This window comes from Egretta garzetta, unplaced genomic scaffold (assembly GCF_000687185.1).
Source record: "Egretta garzetta isolate BGI_Z169 unplaced genomic scaffold, ASM68718v1 scaffold586, whole genome shotgun sequence".
Lineage (NCBI taxonomy): Eukaryota > Metazoa > Chordata > Aves > Pelecaniformes > Ardeidae > Egretta > Egretta garzetta.
In genome coordinates, this window is record NW_009259978.1 from 119,613 (window position 1) to 139,970 (window position 20,358).

The window sequence follows — 20,358 nt, forward strand, 5'->3', positions numbered from 1 at the left end:
ACAGCAATCAGGATCTACCTGACCGCAATTTGTGCTGCCAACCTGCCCTGTGAGACAAGTCCAAAGTCATCCCTGGATTTTAATAAAAAAAAAAGAAAAGCTGAATCCCCCCAAATGCCAGACTATTGATCTTCATCAGAACATGGAATCTCCAGAAAGCTCAGAGCTAGAGCATGAAAACATGGCTGATGCTTGGGCAAAGCCTTGGGGGTGTGTGTGTGTGTGTGTGTCTGTCACAGCTCCCCACTTTTCCCAGACGGTCAATCCGGGTGCGTTGTTCCCCTTTGTGGGCACTGCCTGCCTGTGTTTTGTCCTGGGATCCGTCTTTGGGATACGAAGATTTCCAGGTTCCTGCAGCCTTTCTCGTTAACCCAGGCAACCCCAATGTGTCAGCTTCCCTCTTCCTGCTTTTGGGATCAATGACTGTTACCACGGTTATCTTTCGGCACAATGCTTTAGAAGTGAGGTCCCCGAGATGGGTCCTAATGCTCCAGCAGAGCCCGTACCGGAGGTGAGGAAGATGAAGCCAAGATGGGTGCACGGCAGAGCCTGTTGTGCTGTTTCTGCCCTGATACACAACCCCGGGTGGATTTGAATGGGCAGCAAGCCATGGGGGGCTCGTAGTCCGTGTGTGATTTGTTCTGACTGCGTCGTTATCAGCGCAGCTCCCTAACGAGTAATTTTCCTGAACTGCAATGGTGCAGCTGCTTCATCATGCTTATGTCACAGGGTAACTTTGTCCTCATTAACATTTAAGATGTTGCAAGGGGATCTGTGTCAGCCGCAGATCTAATGATTTCCCATTATTTATATTTATATCCTTATTGCTGAGAGGTTTATGCAGGATGGATTCCCGCGGAACTCTATCTGGCCAACCTCTTCACTCTGACCCTGAAACTTCCTCTCTGGTAATACCTGAAGCTGGGTTTGCGTTTTACGAGATGTTTGTTTGGGCAGTGCTGCTTTATCTCCCAGACATTTTGAAATGCTTCCAGGATCACTACCACCAGGTACATCTGCCAAAAAGCACCTGATACCTGGCCGCTGCTTCCTTCGAGCCAAAGGCTTCCAGAAAAACCCTTTCTTCCTTTCCGCACTGTTTCTGGCGTGTGGTTTTTAACATGCTTCCTAATTTCTTTTAATGAAAAAAGAGAGTTAAAACCCAGAAGCTGTTTGTGTGCCCAGCCACCTGGAGTGTGAATCGGGCAGCCTTCGGGTGCTTTCCCTAGGCGCTCGCCTGCCGACCAGGGGTTTCAGCAGTTCCCGTGCTGCCCTTTCCATGACTTTTTGGGTTTTTAATTCTCTCTCACCTCCATGAGGATGCCCAAGGTAATCGTTCCCTGTGCCTAAAGGCAACTGTACAACTCCCCTAGAGCAGCCCATACTGGTGCCTTCCTGAGTTGTAGTTCAAGGACACTACTATAAAAATCCAAAGATAATTATTTGGTGATCGAAAAGTAATTCAGAAGTGGTTACAGCAGATTGTCTTAACTTGATCTCATTTGCAGTTATACTTTGAAAGCTTAAGATTTAAAATGCCTTTCTCTTTTTGGTGTCTGTGACTATTTGCTGTAAGAAAGATAATATTCTATTATGTCCGATGGTGGCCATGTCTAAGCCCTGAATTTCCACCCATTGAACTTGGTCTTTGGTGGATTTCCTTAAGGGGATGCACCCTCTGTGTGGACTTAAACTGCCTTTAAGTTACTTGCTTTGGCTTTAATTTTCCATATCCTTGATCATTTTGAATCAAAGCCATAGGAGCTGGAGATGAAGTTTGTGTATGAGTTTCTCCCCCATCCAAATAAAAGGGATAAAGGTGTTTAATCCTCAGGTAAGCTGAGCTCTGGGAGCAGGCCAGGTTTGCAGTCCCACAGCTCAGCAGATTCTGTGGGGAAATTCCATGTTTTATCCTGAGGCGCCTCTTGTAGCTTGTTCACAGCGGCAGATCGGGCAGCGGCAGAGCCGTACCTGGTGTGGAGCACCACGACTGCTTTGGATTTGTGAGTAAAGAGCCACAGCCCCGTTCTCTCTGCTATGACAAATCACGGGTTGCTGTTCATACTTCATGGACATTTAGAAAAGAGATGCTCGCTTCTTAAGTTTGTGCAACTTCTATCATTCAGCCAGTGGCTTCCCAGACGCTGTGCAAGCTCTTTATGCCGACAACATTTTTTCACTTCTTTTTATAAGTTCCGGACCCTGGAAAAAAAAAAAAAGCAAAATATCTGTGAGCAAGAGAGTCAGGAAGGTGACGCACTTGTGACCGAGCTGCCCGAGTACGGCAGCAGCAGGGAATGTTGCGTAACCCCGGCAAGCTGTGTACAAACACCGTGCATGCACAGCACATACGCACATCACCGTCTTTAATAGATATTTTGCTTTTACTGTTCAGCTCAGATTTGGTACTTGTCGGAAAAATACTGAAATAGAGCTCTGTTGGGAGGAGCCAGCAGAACTCTGTGGTGTAGCTACGCTGCTTGGGCGCGTTCAGAGGTGGAAACAGCTCATTGATGAGGAGAGACTTTTCTGTATTTTAGCATTTAAAGCACAGGAAGGCAAAGACTCAGGAAGAGAGCGAGCAAGGCTCAAGGGTCGTGGATGGCTTGTCAAAGCGCAGCCAAGGAATATATCTGAGGGAGCTGCGAGGCAGGCAAAAGCAGATGGACTGGAGAGCAAAGAGAAGCCACAGCAGCTCTGCAGCATGAAGTTTGGTGAGCTCAGATAACACGGGAAAGACAGGAGGAAAACAGAGGCAGGGAGAATAAATGGGGAAAATGCTTTGATCTAAAATGTGAATAGTTGTTTTCTCTTCCTATCGCAGAGGAACTTCATGAGAGAAAAATCCAGTTAAGAACTGTTAGCCCGGGAAGAGCCTCACCCGCATCCTTCCGCAGTGCGAGCCCCGGTGCCTCCCAGAGGCGACAGGCGCAGCTGAGCTCGGTGCTATAAACGCTGCCCAGAAACAGAACGCTGGCTAGGTGAGTGCTCTGCTTCAGCTCGCACGCCTATCGACTTGAGCAGGCAATAAAGTTTGTCTTTGGGAATGTGACGGCAGGAATTCTGGCTAGTCAGGCTTCGGGTTAGCTGCTTAATGGAGACGTTTACACTCCCGCGTATACGCCGCGTTTCCGTTTTGATTCGGACTGCGTGGGTGCAAACAGAAACGATACCTCTCTCGCAAAACACGCCTCAGGGTGCTCTTCTTGGCAGCACTGTTCCCTCATGGCACTGAAGGCCGCCGTGACGGAGCCCAGCTGCTCCGCTGTGATCTGGGGCTTGTATTTGATGAGGGTGATGAGCATTCTGCAAGCAAAGCAAAGCAAGCCCTGTGAAGCGGGGTGGAAAGCACTCTGCTTACCAAGCACTTCTCCAATGCTGGTCCTGCCCAGTCCCCGTTTTCTCGCTGCCCTCTTCCTTTCTACAGCTTTGCCTTTTTTAGTCACCACCCAGACACGTATTTGCAGCAGGGAGCAAAGATGCGCCCCCCTGTTCCCCTGTGAAATAAAATATCGACTCCCATCTTTGGAGTCGTTCCTCCAGGGAAGTCCCCATCCCCGGGGGGATTTAAAAGCCAGGCAGACGCGGTGCTTAGGGACAGGGTTTAGTGCTGGGATGGCAGGGGTAGGGGAACGGTTGGCCTTGGTGATCCTAAAGGTCTGTTTCCAACCCAAAGGATTCCATGATTCTATGAATATCCATGAATAAACCACAGACAGATGGTGTCTGTGTTGTGCACCACTCCCGAGGGGCCGGCGCGGTGTGGGCTCACCACAGCACAAGTTAAGGGCCAAAGAGGTGGGGTTTTTCTTGCAGTGACAGTGGAGTAGGAGGCCAGCGTGCACGTTTCTTCTGACCAAGGCAAGCAAACACCAGAGCTGTTCAGTGACTGAAGGGAGTGCATGGGATAAGAAAAAATGCACGGGCTTTCCCAACCTGGGAAATGGGCCCTAATTAAGCCAGGAAGGTCACGCAGGACTTCTGGCAGTAGCTTCCCTGTTCTGCTGGTATATTTTTACGTGGTGCCTTGTGCGGTCCCGTAAAGGACGGTGGGAGTGCAGGTTTATCGCACCTAACTTGGGACACCCATTGCTTCCATTCTGGTGGTGTAAATCCCAGTGGAACTACCCACCTCTGAAAATTGCCTTCTTCCAACGTAGGGCAAGTAACTACAGGCTGAATCAGATAGCAGAGGAAGCTGGGAGTAGCGTGAGAGGAAAGAAAAGGAGCCTGGAAGAGGGCTCGAGGGGTGCGTGGCTGTTCTTACACAGCGTGTCGCAGAAGGCGAGCGGCCGAGGGAAAGGTGAGCGTTGCCGGGATAACAGTAAGAAACACGGGGTAACGGTAGAACAGGCGTGCCTTACTCCTGCTTCTTGTGCTGCAGCTTTTCCTCTTCGGTTGTACACAGCTCTTCGTGGAAGGTGAACAGGCCGGGCGTCAGTGACAAGGGCACATAATTCTCATCGATATCTAGTTTCCCTATGCAAGGCCTCCTCAGAGCATAGGAGCTGCTACAGCAGTGGCAGACTCCTGTGTTTATAGGATCGGTCAGGTGTCGTCTACATATTTCTCCAAGCACGAGATCCAGCTTTGCCAAGAGAAAAAAAACCAAAACAAAAAACCAAACAAACCAATGAATTATGCATTCCTCTTTGATTTTTGAACCCCCCTGCAGTACATGCTGCTCACAGCGAAGGTATAAAAAATAACTGAGAACTTAAATTAAACCTTGTTTGTAAGAGAGATGGTAGTTTATATTTCTGCTGAATGCTGACTTTTGTCGGTGCAAAAAGGTCTCAGCTTTCTCAGAATAAATTTGTGTCTGCAGTTCTAGGGACTGTGCTTTGCACACAGAAATGATGTGGGGTCTTCATAAAACCCTGCTTGCATTTGGTTTCCTTTCCTCAGCGGGATTTCTGTGGCTGTGTTTGGCTGTTCCTGTCAAGGTGGTGATGTACACCCAGGCGGCTGGAGGACCGGCTGAAGCTTTCCAAGTACTTTGCTTTACGGCCCTGGTGAATTTGTACGGAAGAGCTGTGCAAGACTGACCCTTTTCCCAGAGCCCTACAGCTTCAGGTGTGCAGAAGGGATGAGCTCGGACGAGAGGGTCAGCTTCCGAGGGAGCAGGGTGGGATCGCCTGCACCGCGCTACCCTTCCAATGCCTGGTGTGCCTGTAGTCAAAGTCAAGCGTTAACTTCCGTGGTGCTGAGTTACGCTTACTTCAGGCGCCTATCTGGAAGTACAGCTTCAGGCCAGCTCAATAGCTCAGCCATCGTTTTTCTCGTTTACCTTTACTGCGAGCTCTTGGACTCTGCTGGCAGCAGAATTTGCGGCAGAGTTTCGAGAAAAAGTAGGACCAAGATATGAAAGAAAACCACTCACGTTTTCCTCGGCGCAGGGCAGTAGCTTGTCCTGGCTTAACTGGCAGCATTTGGAGCCAATGGCAGTCATTTGCTTGGTGAATTTTATCAGCTCTGCAGATGTCAGTTGAGGCATCTTCTTGGTGAAGCTCATGAGAAGCCTGAAATGATAATTTCTTTTATATTCGTGGCTTTGTTCCCCCTGGCAGCAGTGAGGAAGCCACCGCCTTTGCATGTGCGAAGCGCCAGCCAAACCCCGCGGAATGCTCCATTAGTACAAGGGCAGGACTAAGCCCGGTGTTTATAAACTCGCGTAGGCGAGTGTAAGTATGCTCTGTTTGTTTGAGCCCTCTCCTTTGTCTTCCCAGGCTAAACAAAAAAAATGAACGACAGCATTGCTGGTTATATGTTGGTGGGCCCCCTTAGCAGATGGGATCCTGTCTAAGAGCAAAACTGAACTCGAGTGACTTGTTGGCAGACGAGGTGAGGGCAGAAGATGAGCTCAAAAAAGTTGACTTGGTTTTTTGTTTAGAAAAACTGTGCTTATTAACCATGATGGCCAGGAAAAGCTTCGCAACGGATACAACGGGCAGAAGCAGCCCACCAGGTCTGTTGGAAACCTCTGGTTCCCAATGTCTTTAAAAGATCAAACACGCTCAGGAGCGCAAAAAGCCCACTGCATCTCCCCAGAGAAGGCGAGCTGAAGCCCAACTGTAAGCATGGAGGCAGCTTAGAGGTTTCCTGGAGGTTGCGTACATAGCTGACGTGAGGCACGTGCTCATTAACACTGCGCACCGGGGCCAAAGCTCCTCCAGGAGGCTTGTGCCTGCACGTGGCACTGAAGCAGAGCATAAAATTTGGCTAGTCTGGTTTTGCTCTGCCTAGTGTGGTCAGATTTTTGTTACAGGTGTTAATGTTTACATCTGCTGCAGGAGCTGGGTAGAGCAAAGTCTTTTGCAAAAGGCACAGCACCCCTCTTTTGGCCAAATTTATGACTCTGAAGTTACAGCTCACAGCTCAAAATGCAGCTATAAAGCAAGAACGTCCTAGGAAGCACAAACAGGAGATTGATCAAGTTGTCACTTCGCTGCCTCACAGCCTGGGTTAAGGAGAGAACTCCTGAGAGGCCGGAACATTGTCTTGGAAAAGATAAAAAATCCTAGAAGCCGCTAATATATTGGTCCAAATATTCAAGTGGTGTTTTTAGCCTCGCTTTTTTGACGTGTGTGGCTTCACTCCTGCCCGAGTTGTGCCCAGCTGGTACGGGGTAAGGTGAGCATATAAAGAAGTAATACTCGTTTTGGAAATAGTAATCTCCTTTCTCCTTGTAGATGTCACAGCTTGTCTTCATGACACTCTCAGTTTCATAAATATGTTTCTTCAGTTCTTCCTCCTGAAAAAAATACATGAATTTGAGGAGTGCTGGCATCAGGGGGACTGCAGAATGCCCCATTGCCTCATGGTAAGGCCTGGGTATCTACAGCTACTGCTGCCCGACCTATCCTGCTCATTGTTAATTCCATTAGAAAGCCCTCATCTGCCTGAAACGGCTATAAACAGCCCGAATGTGATAAATGTCCCAATTCCATCACCCTGAAATATTTGATTTTGTAGCACTGAGGGAAGGCTCGGTCAGAGACACGGAGCGGCTCCTAACTTCAGGTATTGACAACGCTGTTGTCTTTATCCGAGACAACACCACGAGCGCCTTTTGCATTTGCAAGACGGCAACGGGCACCGCTGGGGAGCCCAAAAGAGAGCAGGGCTCACAGAAATGTCTGCTCCATCCCCTTCCCTGGCATCTCCCTCTATCCACGTTAAAGTGCTTTGCGACTGAAGGTTGCGAAGGCTCTGTTGGTGCTTCTTCCATACGGGAATCAGTCGGGCCTTGTAATATCTGCTGGGCTCGTTATAGGAGTGGCGGGTACTCGCTCTACACCCGGAGCAGGGATATTTGCTGTTTAGCCAGAACCACTCATGTGGTGACAGGCTTGAACCCATCAGTGTTGTGTGGATCCCAAAGGCACCCACCCCTCTGCTGCGGCAGTCGTCTGGCGCACCGGGCTTGCAGCACTCCCTCAGCAGGTCCTCGTATCCTTTACCAATTCTTAAAAGCATTTGAGCAGAAAATTCGGGGTGTCTCCTGGAGTATTCATACAGAAACCTGCAATATGTGGAATATGGGGAATTAGAGATAGGCCTAACATCTGCCCTCAAGAGGTGTGGGGTGGTAAGGACAGCGGGGCTGCTTTTGGGATGGCTTTGTCTGGTGGAACAGGGAGAATTTCACAGCATCTCAGCCTGGGCCTGAACCTGACTGGGCACAGCATAGCCTGAGCAAGTCCTGTGCATATAACAGTCCCAGCTCAGCGTTAGCTTGGGTCAGGCACAGCTTAGAGCTTGGGTTTTTTTTAATCCTATCTAATGATAATGAAAAGCTTTCCAGTAACAGACCCGTGTCTCAGGAGAAGCTGGAAAGATCAGCTCTGCTGTAGCCGCTGCCCTGCAGAGCAGTCGTGCCCCACCGACTACCCGCACCCTTCGCCGGTGGAAGTGAGGGAAATTACTGAAGCGAATGCTCTGCCTTTGGGACTCGACGCTGTTCCTGTGCAGGCTGGGGCATTCTCGCCCAGGGTTACTACGGGTAGGACCAGGGCTTCATTGCACAAAGGAACAGAATGGGCCAGTCCCGTCTGAATCAAGACATGAGTCTGACTTAGTCAAACAAGTGGCTTTGAATTCCCAGTTAAGAGCAGATCAAAGCCATTTTGGGGCCTGAGATCAGAACCGATAGCACCTACATTTCACGTGTGTTTCTTCAGTTCTGTCTCTGAAATAAGAACCGTGCCCGGTTCTGCCTTCACTCCCATTCCGTACCTTCTAGGGCTGAGTGGTGTTTTACTGCGCTCCCCTTGCGCGGTATCCCACGCCTGCACCCTCACAGAGCAGACAAAGCTGAGGCCGATGAGCTGGGCTTTAACGGCCAAACTGCCATCTTTTAAGCCAAGTATCGAAACAGCAGAACAGAAGAGCAGAAGATGCCCCGCGTTACCTGGCTAGGTGTGTATCCTTTTCCTGGGCAAAACGTTCACATATTCCTTCGTCTTCTATGAACTCCCTGACGTGGGGGGACAAGCCTGCAGGTCTGTCATCATTTTCTGCATTAACTATGCATTCACTTCTTTGTAACAGAGGCTTTTCACAGCACTTCTTAATTTTACTTGATAGGATGTCTTGGTTGGTGCAGACGTAGTGTAGAATCTCTTCCTGTAAAGCAAAAAAGGGAAGGGAGGAAGAAAATTTTACCCATTTTTGTCTTTTTTTTTTTTTTTTTTCTTTAGATCAGTGTTTTTATCGCCATTTTACAGACAGAGAAGGTGACTCCCAAAGAGAAGAGGTGGCTGCCCAAAGCTGTGCGGCAGGCATCCGGCAGAAGAAGACTGAAGTCGTCACACCAGGAAAAGTCAAATGGGGAAATCATTGAGATTTTTAGACCAGAGTTAAAGTCGGGTTTTGAAGAGCAATGGGTACAGCTATCGGGCTTTAACCCCAGCCAGCAACTCTGCCCCACACAGCCCCGCTCTGGCTCCCCCGCGCAGGGATGGGGGAGAGACGTGGAGGAGTAAAAGTGAGAAAACGCGTGGGTTGAGAAAAGAAGAGTTTGGTAATTGAAAAAAAATAAAGCAGTAGTAATGATGATGACAATAATACACAGAGCAAGGGATGCACAATGCGATTGCTCACGGATGCCCAGCCCGTCCCAAGCAGCAATCGCTATTCCCGGGCCAGCTCGCCCCAGTTTCTGTACTGGGCATGATGCCCTATGTATGGTCTGGAATAGCCCTGGGGCCAGTGGGTGCCGCCTGTCCTGGCTGTGCCCCCTCCCAGCTCCTCGTGCCCCTGGCAGAGCAGGGGAAGCTGCACCGTCCTTGACTAATAAAAATACAACTTAGCAACAACTCAACCATTGGTGTGTTATCAACATTCTTCTCATACTAAATCCAAAACACAGCGCTATGCCAGCTGCTAGGAAGAAAATTAACTCCATCCCAGCCGAAAGCAGCACAATGGGCCAGGAAGAATAAAAAAAACCCTAAAAATAAAAAATGCGCTCAGTTTCTGCAAACAAATAAATATGAAATGAGTTTTACCCTATCACGCATGCAGTCCAGCATATCTCCACGACAGCAGTCCTTGTGCATGTCAGCAATGTCCATCACCAGTTTGTTAACAGTAACAAAATCAGCTTTAGGGAATTTTTGGCTTATCTGAGCGAGTTTCCTGCAAGGAAGAGAAATAGTTACTGTTTAAGTTCCGTGTGTGAGACTGCGATAGCCGTCACCCTTTCTCTGTGGAGGTGGTACCCAAACTGCTCTGGAGTGGCATCTCCCCGCTCCCGCTGAAGTTAATGAATAAATGTCCCTTGAAGCCGATAGGGGAGATGTTCAGAGTTATCAAAGGGGCCTGGGTGGATTTTGGTGTGAGATGGTAGAAAGGCGGTAGGTGAGCAGGAGCAACCTTATGTCAAATACTTGAGAGAGCAGTTGTATTCAGTTCACGATCAGTCTTTCATCACAGAGATGCTTTAGTTTCAAACCTTGGGTTTACATTTTGAAAGCTAAGGGCAGTTTGTAAGGAAACGGTGACTGCTGCCATGCGTAAATTTGTATTCCGGATCTGCATTCCTTGCTAGGTGCTGCTCGTCACCTGCACGCACTAAGGGCACGGCTGGTATCCGGGGTCAGGGTACGGTGTGCAGGTGCGGAGCCACCCCCAGCTAACGTGCAACATCTGCGCTTTAGTTCCAAATCATGATAAACGTGGGAAGACTCACAGAGCCTTTAAGGTCCTTTCGCCAAACTTCTTCAGGATTCCACATGTGTGTTCCTGCCTCAGGCCATCTTCTTTCATTGGCTTCACCACCTTTGGTGCCTGGCAGAGCGAAGATGCAGACCATGAAAGCGGAAGACAAGACAAGACAACGCTTTCTGCTAGAACTGCGGTGGCTGTTTTTTAAACAGGGATTTTTTTTTTTTAATAGCAAAAGAAATGTGCTGTCCAAGCTACCATATGAACTCACTGCTGTGCTTGCTGTTTAGGCACCAGCATTTACTAAGGGTTCTGTGAAAAGAAACCAGAACCCTTGTAGAGAGTAGTTGAGTGTTTTTAGCACGGGACGAGAAAAGGCCCCCTGGGAGCCACACGACTGGCTTTGCGTTACTGTGAGCTAATGTGAAACTATGCCATGACCTGCAGCCCAGCCGCGCTGCGTGCAGGGCACATTCAGCCAGGGCAGGGTGCCCCTGCTTATTTCCCACCCGTGCAGGCAGTGTGCTCTGAATTCCTGACACCGGCTATGTGTGGGGCACGTCTCTGCAGGGCAAACGCGCGGCCCAGCAGGGGATGTGTCACGGGGCTAGCAGCAGGAAAAAAAAAGAATCAGCCTTCTGCACCCTGCACAGCAGCACCTCCTCCCTGGGCACCCTTACGACAAGCCCAGCGCAGGTAGCAGGGTCGGGGTGGGCAGCGATGCTATCGCCGGGCGTGGGGACTGCCTCGGGCTCCCTGGCAAGCTACATCTGCCCGACACCCCAGCGTCGGCATTTTCATTTAGGAGTTCCAGCTCTAATTCAAGAGAGCATTTAAGTCTGATTTCAGCCTGATTTCACGAGGTGGAATCTACTAGCAGGTTCGGGTGCTGGAAAACGAAATGGCCGAAACCTCTGCTTCGGTATTTGTTTAGCGATAGGAAGGTCCCCGGTTGCACAGTAATAAACTCCAACCCCACGGTGGAATACCTGGCTCCGAAAGCATTCCTCCAGGTCCTGAGTGGGGTCTTCAGCTCCTCCGCAGCAGTTCTTCATCATCTCATCGTAACGGATAGCGACAGAAAGGATTGTTGGGGCGTAGAGGAAAGGATGCCTTCTGGAAACCTCGTAGATAAAACTAAAACCGAGCAGGAAATGCCTTTGGTTTCGGAGTAAGCCCTTACGTGCAGGGGGCAGCATCTGCCACGTATTAACGTGATAGCTGCTAAAAGCGATTGTTTTCCCATCATAACGACAAGCTGCACAGTGCGGTGTTTATCTGGGAAAAATTCTGATGAGGCCAACGTTTGCCTGGGAATGGAAGTGTCAGATCCTGCCAGTTCTGGCTTAGAGGCAGCAAAACATCTGCGTGGCTTTTACGGACTAAAGGGAGGCCCTTGGTCTCAGATCCATCTCTTACATGGACTACAGCGAAACAAGCTGGATTGTTTGTCATTTGGACCTACATCTGAGGCAGAAGGTGGCAGAACAGGCTTCACATAATGACAGTTACAGCTAGGCAAATTATGCAAATAAGTCACATTAGGGAGAAAAACAAGCATGAGATTACGGAGAATCTTAGGCTGAACTTTCTGAGCGATACCGCGTTTGCTGTCTCGAGGCTCATAACTGCCATATCTAGGCAACGGATCCTTGATTTATTTACTTACTATCCCGTTAATGAATGTTGATGCTGTGAATGATTTTTGCAGGCAGCTTCAGCGTTCGGCCTTTCAAAAGGAGAAATGAACCCTCTGGATGAATTTTTAAGGGCGAGGAAGCAGTCATGTCTTTCAGGATCCTTTTTAGCACAGCAATCAGTAAACCTGGGAAGGTTTTCCTCCTGGCATATTGTGTCGAGGAAAATCCTGCCCTGTGAAAAATTAGAAAAAAAATTAGTCTGTGTGAGGATTCCATTTTACTGCTGTGAGCTCTCTGAAGAGGCTTCTTTCAGCCGACAAGCCCTGACTTGCTTAAACTCACGCTTTCTCTATTGGCCCCTGCTTCGGCTGCAGTGACAACAAGGCTGATCTCTAAATCCTAACGACGATGAGTTCTCAGACTGATACCTGGCCTTATGGCAAGACAGGCTTCAAAGTGGAATGGTTTCCAAACACTCTGAACTTGTAACATTATTCAGATCTTTCTTCTTTTTTTACTGCAGGAGCTATGCTGTTCTGATGACGGTCGGGTCCGTGCAATGGAACGTGCCTTGTTCCTGGTCCATCAGGCAGCAGTGCCCAAGGTCAGCAGTCAGCCACGCCTCAGCTGGGACCTGCTTGCATTCAGGCTTTGTTTCAGCGTGTTCACCCAATCAGAAATGAGTCGTGATGCAGATGACACTCCTTTCGTGATCCAATCTGTCAGCTCCAAAAACGCGTCGGAGCAGACAGCATTGAAAACCAGGAATGGGAGTTAATAGGATTGAGCTAATGCCCATGAACATTGTATTTGCTAGAAACATCTAACCTGTCTTCTGAATTTTGTTACGCCAGCCAGAAAAGCACATCTTTTAGAAAGACACAGGTTGGTCAATGGTTTCAAAAGATGCTGTGATATTTGGGGTGAGGAGGGATGGGGGGGGGAAGAGGAGCTTTGTTTTCCTCCACTAATCTTGAGATGCTTTATAGCTGGGAGCCTGGAGAACAAAAAGCCCAATAAATAAGGCCAAGCATGCCCATACAAGGAAGGCACGTCTCTTAACAATGTATTCGCTCCTCTTTGGCAAAACACATAGCAGGGCTCTGAAATGACAAACCACTACTGAAAACGTCTGCCAGGTTGGAAGCACGGACGTGCTTACCAAGGGCTTCAGGCAATCCGGGTCGTCGCCGGCTGCAGCAGCGCACCTTCTGGCGAGGTCTGTGACATCTTCAGCCATTTTAACTGCTTTGCCAAAGGTGCCTCCTTGCGCGTACTGAGCGAACATGATCATGGCACTGGGGAAGAACACGCAGCATTAAACCTGTTGCTGGCTACCTAAAAGCTATTTGTATAACTTACACATGCGAGACAGGCGGAGGAGCCGCACCGCCCCGGGCCGTGCGGGCGCGGGCTGGCAGAGCGGGGAGCGTTTGGCTCACGGCACGTGTTCATTTCCAAATGACACAAGATGTTCAGTGGCAGCAAATGTGCGAGTGGACGCTTTACCTGGACGACTTACATGGCTTTAAAAGTATTCTCCTGCAGCTGAGAAAAACGTTGGCCAATGCTGGGTTTTTCCTCTGAAAAACAAGAGAATTTGAATAAAATATTTTGACTAAATGCTTCATCGAATACCTTTTTTTTTTTTTTTTTTTTGGTACTGGAGTCTTGGAGAAAGACAATTTGGTGCCTGGGGAGCTAGCACTGGGGGTAGGAAGGCAGGAGATGGACCCTCCTCTTTGACCTCAGCGGGAGGTCGTTGTTTCTGACCTAGACTATAACGGGGCCGATACAATCTCCCTGCCTAGCGCAAGTGTTGTGGGGAGGAACATGCTAAAACCTGGGGGGCGTTCAGCTACTTCGACCATGCACTTTGCATGGCGAAATAAGCACCTTATAACACACCTTTTAACCTTGCCTTAGCTAGTTAAAGCTGTGCTTGACCACTCTTTAGCTACAGATGAAGGGTTTTCTGTGGAGAAAACATGGGCTAAATTGAGGACTACATCGGTAGGCAAAGGTCCTTGAAAATTCACAGAGCTGCATCCTTCTGTCCATGTTGTGAACCGGCCCAGAGGAAAATAAATGTGTCTAGTCTATGTGAAGATCCTCTGCAAATATTTTTCCTTTGCTGCTGGGCCTTTATTAATGGACAAATCTAAATGCAATAATTTCTTGAGTTCATTGTTTGTCAGAGAATATTTTGAGAGATACGTTTTAAAATAAGGGGCCTGTTCCCCTTATCAAGATGTTACTGTCTCACCCTTGTGTCAGTAGGGCTGAGATCAGTGTAAAAGGATCAAACAAATCAAAGAAATAAGCCAGCTTCTCCCTCTGAGTAACGTGGGAGTGTCAGCTGAGACGATAACGCGAGATAACTAACACAAACATCGCTTCTGTTTTACACTCTTGGGCCATTTAGTGCATTTGGGAGTTGAAAAGATGAAACAAAAAAAGGTTGATTAATGATAACACTCTGTAATGTGAAAGAAGCTGCCGAACCTCACGCTAGCGGAGGTTTTCAGTTGTTCATTCCAGGCACTTGAGCCCGGTGGGAAGCGTGGGCACTGCAGGCTGCGTCGGTAGTCGGTGAAGAGGGAGTAGGACCCCCCAAAGGCTAACACACAGCTATGGCGTAACTTAGCTACGCTGAGCGGTCCCCTTGGGACTTCTCTGCCGTGCTCCCTCATGGACCGTGGAGGGAAGCTGGAACAACCACAGGCTTTACTTCAGCAAGCTTTGGAGCGCCTAAAATCGGTGGCGCAAGTGCATCCCTGTGATTTAAATTGCCCTTCAGTAGACTTCTTCCTCTCAGTAAGCGCTGGCCGTCCTGCACGCTACGTAGAGCCTCAAGCCATTAAGAAGCAACACATCGAAGGCTGATGACAAACAATCTATACAGATACAGTTTTGTTGTATGCCTTCGACCCATAAGAAAATACCCGGGTAGAACTGGCAGACCGAGATACCAAATAACCATGCATGCAAAGTTGCAGCCATCGGTATTACACAAAAGAATAAAAACCATGAGGTATGTTCTTACCTATGTCCCGATAACTTCTAGGCAGGGCTCTGCCTACAGTAAGGCTCACCCATAAAATAACAGAGATTACTGTTCTCCAGCTCATACTGTCAGATTTTGGCAGGGGCTTGGGGTGAGCTTGGTTCCTCTGTGAAAGGCAGGAAGAATTAAGGGGGAAGAGTTACTTTTATACTCTTCCAAATGATTTGTGGTTAATCAAAACCCTTTTACTGCCATATATAACATCAGCCCTTTTGGAATACTCCCACAATAATTAGACATGCTGCTATTTGCTCAGCATGATGAACTGACCGGCTTGTTGCAAAGAAACGACCTTGGATATTTTTTTTTTTTCCTGAAATTTAGACAAATAGACATCTTTAACTTATCACACTTCAAACAAGAAGTTTAAACACTCCTTGGGCTTTTTATTGTGCATACCGATCTCATCTTCTTCCAAATTTGCTCAAAGGTGATTGCTGTGCAGCAGATGCCTGCGTAACACGTTGTTGACTGAAAAATCCCCGGTTCAGCTGTTCCCACTGGTTCACCAGCGCTGTCTCATGTCTGCCGGTTGCAGATTCCTCCCGGCAGCCCCCGGGACGCAGCAGCATCCCGTGTTGAGGCTGCCAGCGCGGCGTCCCCGCAGGGGCAACCTGGGGACCGTCCCGTGTGTTCCTGCTTCCGCTTCCCCAGAAGCAGCAGGGAGGGGTGCGGACCGAGCCTCTCATTGTCACAAGAACACCTTAGTACAACCTTGTTATTATAAGCTATACAAATAAAGGGTGGGTGGGTGTGTATTACTTGAGGTAGAGCTGCAGAAACAGTGGAGACGCTGATGTGAGCGACTCTGTACAGCAGGTCCTCCTCTGGCCCAGAAAAGTGTTATTTCAGAGGTTACGCATGCGTAATGTGTTGCCCTAAGTATTTCTGGAAGCTGCACTTGGCTGCGGCATTTAAAAAGCCTTTAAATTATATTTCACCACCGCCCTTTCCCATGTGCAGCAGGGTGGTTTGCTGCTTTTAACTTTTCTTTGAAAATACGTGCCTCTATGGGGATGGCAATCTGCCTATTTACAGTGAACACACGCTTTCATTTGCAGGAGGGAAATGTATGTACAGTATTTAACTGGAAAAAAAGAGCGTGGCAGACACCAGAAATGAGATCTGAGGAAGAGCTTAGGTCCTTGTTAAGAGTTCCCGTCGTCCTTCAAAGTACAGAAACCACGTTAACCTGTTCCATTTTACACCTATTGAGGACCCAGCTGCTTCCAGAACTTCCCAGAAGCTGTCTTGCAAGGTCAGGATAGAGCTAACCGCAGCTGATGGCCCTCAGGGTGTGGAGTTGTGAATTCCCACCAGCTGGGGGCGGTTGGAGGGGGATGCTCAGCACCATCTTTAAATGCCTGGGCAGGGATCTTTATGGAGCCCTTTTGCTCTCTCTGTTGCACAGCAGAGAGGTGAGTTTGGTTTTACTGGATGTTTCTTTCTGATGACGTCCACCGGCTGTAGGGGAAGCTCTCTGTGGCTTAGGCTGGTGTAAGTTCCTGGCAGATTTCAGTCACTGGTGGTCATTCTCTAACTAGGCCCATAAAGTGCAAATGTGTGTGCCCAGAGCTCAGCTAATTACTTCCTGCTCTTACTAATGAGAGCAGAATTTGTGAATCCCACTTTGGCTTGGGTTGCTTTTTTCATCATGATATGAGTACTTTAGTGCTCTTCCTTGAAGTTCAGCAATGGTGACTTCTGGTAAGGTAAGTGGTACCCGCATAGGATTCAATTACATCCTTTCTTTATACTTGGAATGTAACATGCTTGTCAAATCCTGAGCATTCACTCTACAAAGAGTTATGTTGGTAGGCGTTCATGCACCTGGGGGCGAGCTGCTCTAATGTGGTGTTCGGAGTTATTTTCCCTGTAAGTAACTTCAAGTACTGGGATGTGCTGTGTGCGAGGCACATTGGAATTTGTAAACTGTTTTATACAGAAAGCTTCCTTTGTGTTTATGTTTTTAGACGGAAATATCACGTAAGGAAGCTGGCTGGACTCATCGGACGATGTATTTTTGAGTATGTCCTGTTTTAGTACTGGGGTCTCCTGCCTGGAGAAGATATGATAGAGCACCATTTCTGAAACACAAGTTGGTGATTTTCCCCCTGCTCCTTCCCAGGGTTTCTCTCTGCTGCAGAGCCAATGAGTTTGAGTCCCTTAGGTAAGGGAATTCTTTTTTAATCCTGGGGAGCCTGTTGCGGGTAGCTAAGGGGTCTGTAGGACACAGCAGTTCTCTAGCTCTGAAATCCTTCATCCAGTGTGCAGAGCCATTTGGTGATGGCAAGAACAAGTTTGCAGGGCTTTCCCCCTCGCCCCGGAGGAGCGGGGCGCCTCTGCGGGTTGCCCAGACATCTCTTTCAGTGTGTTAGGCCCTGCTCCTTTATGACCCTCTGAAACCAGCATCCCCAGCCGAGCGGTTGGTTTAGATTTACACAAGTGATGGAACTATATTCCGAAGATATGCTAATTATGAAGAGTGATGGTGCCAGCTTGTGTAAAAATTTTCCAATGTTGCAGCTTTTTTTTTTGCTGGCCAGAGGAGAACTGGAAATAGCAGTGAGAAGTGGTATTCTCTGAATAACTGCAAGTACATTAGCATGTGAAGGACAAACTTCCTATAATTTACCATGGTTCTGGCAAAGCAGTCTTTGCTGGTCGCTGAGACGTGGTTTGCAGTATTGTGAAGATCTGAAGATGGAGTCCTAGGAAGTCTCTTGGCTAGATAAAACCAAAAACATGAAAAGCAAAGGGGTGTGTGTGGGGGAGTTAAGTTGCGAGTTATTCAAGTTTCTGCAACTTCTGTGGATCTGTCTCCCCAGAAAGCTGTGCAGTGCAAGTATCTCTTTAACCTAGAGGATATTGAACCTTCGTTATTCAAACCATATATCTGCACAGCCAAGAAAAATGAGGTTTAGATCATATGCCGGAGAGATGGTCTGCTGCAAGCGGGCCCTCCAATGCTCTGGGTCTGTGTGTTGCTCCTGAGGTCTCCTTACTTAAACTTACTGCTCCCCTGAGCAGGAGTACGATGCTTTTGCTGCGCATGACAGCTTTACCCGCATCGACTGAGCCTGCCCCTTACTGTCTTTGGTAAAGTCTCGTAGGTCCTTTCTTGTCTCGCACGCTCTTTTGGCTTTTCACAGAAAGGGAAGCAAAACATCAAGATGACCATTAGAGAATGGGGGGTCGCTGGTGCAGTTCTTCACTGCCCTGCCGTAAATAGTTGGGTCAGAAGATGAAAGTAAATAAACACTTCCATGCACACACAGAGAGATGGATTTTTGTGTGTATGTATACATAGATATATATAAAAAAAAGCCAACTTGTTTTAGCTGTTCATTCTGCTGAGATTGTAAAGCTGAGGTGGTCACAGATTGCCCTTGAAAAATCTCATCCATAGGGACTTCTTTCTGTATTGTTAAAAACAAAGGGTCCAGCTGGTTGGTTGGGGGTCGGTTGATGTGTATGGGAACAGCCTGTGCTGCCTATAGGGCATCTAGCACTGATGGTAAATATTGTGGTTAGCCTGTCTGTAATGACCTGAGCTTATCTAAACCCTTGTTGGTCAGAAATACACCTGGTGTGTGAGATGCAGCTCACATTGGTTGGTCTGCTGAGCGTGTGTGCCCACGGTGGTAGCAGAGTTGCTGCTAGGATGGTGGGTGGGAGCTGTTCTGCCCTAGCAGCACCACCTTCTGCCATTTGGGAAATGAGGAATAATTCCCTGCTATGAGGAACAAGAACTTGTGTTACATGGATTTAAAAATAAAAGGGTAGAAGTATTGTTTTAAATGCTAAAGAAGCAACAAAGAAATTCGGGTTCTTTTTCCCAGGTTTGCTTTGTTTAGTTTTCATTGAAAACCCTGGCTCCTTTCCTCTTCATCTTCCAGTAATTGCTTTGTGGTGGAACACAGAAAATTTTCCACTGAAAGCCAAAACCTTTTCAGCTTCTCCATGTTACTTAGTTAGCCAACTGCAGATTCCCTAAGAAAAGTCACTTTCACAGGATATAGTTCAGTCTTTACCACAAATATTTAGCTCAAAGAATCAACAACAGTAGGTGTGAGTGAGTGGCATTCCACGCGCCCTGAGCTGGCATTGTGTTCAGCTCCTCATGCTAATATAGACTGAACTGAGCAGGCATGCTGTGGCAGCACGGGCCAGATCCAGCCTGATTCACATGGAGCCTTGGGCTGGAGTGCTACAACTTGAGGCTTTACTGAAGCAGAGCAGAGTTCTGTGTTTGGCTTTTAGGATCTTCAAGACCGGAAGGTTTTTTCTTGCGATCACTTGTGGCCGTATGACAATTGGCACTCGTTGCCGAATCTGAGCCTCAAAACTTAAGGCGTGGCATGGGACATCTTATATAAAACTTCGTTACCTGTGTATTCAGCAAATCTCTTCCCTTGTATGTAGCCTGGAAGCAACACAGGGAAGAAAACCAAGTTGTTCACTTCGTTGCTAGAAATGATTTAAAATTATTTGGCTATGCCAGGAAGTCTGATGGCAAGAATTGCTCTTCTCAGCCCCTGCAGATGACTAACTATAACAAAAAAAATATTTTGTTTGACCGCTTTTGTGACTATTTGTAATCCGGACCTTGTGGTTTTTAAAAGGCTTTATAAATCCATGGACTATCAGTACATAGAGAAGTATGACTGGTTTCATGTAAACCAGGCAATTTTTGACATGGCTTTCAAGTGTTCTCTTGTTGCCCAGGCACACCTCTGTGCTGATGTATGTTGAGAAGATGCACGTGGTGTAATGCAAAGCATAACTTGGCTAGCTAAAAGGATCCCATTCAAATTCTTTTAATTTGAGGGTATGAAAAGATTGCCGTATGATGTCTGGCTTCTCCCTTTCTTAGTCACTCTCGGGTGTTTTGTGTGCCCCCTTGGTTTGATGTGAATTGACAGATCTTGCTTGTGTCCTTGTCTATGGGAGTGTTCACCCTGGGGGTGCCTAAGCATGTCGGCACAGGAGATGGGATAACCTCCTGCAGTACAGGTGGGAGCATGCCCAGGCCATGCACACCTACGTGCTCCTGTAAGCTGGCAAAAAATTCCTCTCTGCTTTGGTTCCTCTGAGTCACTCAGCTGGGAATGAAACAGCTTTCCTTGCCGCTTTTCTGGCAGTTCTTCTTTGTCCTGTTTGTCCCTGGACTTGCGTGGTCCCAATGTTGGGAATAAATTGTCAGGTGTCCCAGAAGGACTTGTCTGTGTGGGTGTGTGTAGTGCAGGTCTCTTAGCAGGCCAACACAGGAGAAAGCTTTACTTGTGAGCTTCTAAGAAAAGATCCAGGCTTCATCCCTGTTTGAGGCTATTATCCCAGCCTCAGTTGCATGAAGCTGTGCCTTTATCCCAGGCATGTTGTTAAGCAAAAAGAGCATAAGAAGAAAAGCGCAATGATCCGCCGCTGCTGCCTGCTGAAGTGGAGCCCCATGGCACTGTTCCCACTTGCTCCATACAGCAG

At 48.0% G+C, this 20,358-nt stretch overlaps 1 protein-coding gene across 1 annotated transcript; it reads right to left on the bottom strand.

The window, feature by feature from the left end:
• Positions 1-3,104: 3,104 nt before the first annotated feature.
• Positions 3,105-13,139, bottom strand: LOC104127746 (alpha-fetoprotein). The gene is made up of 11 exons (XM_035895953.1): positions 12,973-13,139; positions 11,840-12,042; positions 11,160-11,307; positions 10,196-10,293; positions 9,513-9,642; positions 8,414-8,628; positions 7,393-7,525; positions 6,653-6,754; positions 5,384-5,470; positions 4,365-4,588; positions 3,105-3,306 (listed from the first exon to the last, which is right to left on the bottom strand). Exons 1-11 carry the CDS (start codon positions 13,102-13,104, stop codon positions 3,105-3,107), a joined length of 1,674 nt encoding a protein of 557 aa, XP_035751846.1. The 5' UTR covers positions 13,105-13,139.
• Positions 13,140-20,358: the final 7,219 nt, after the last annotated feature.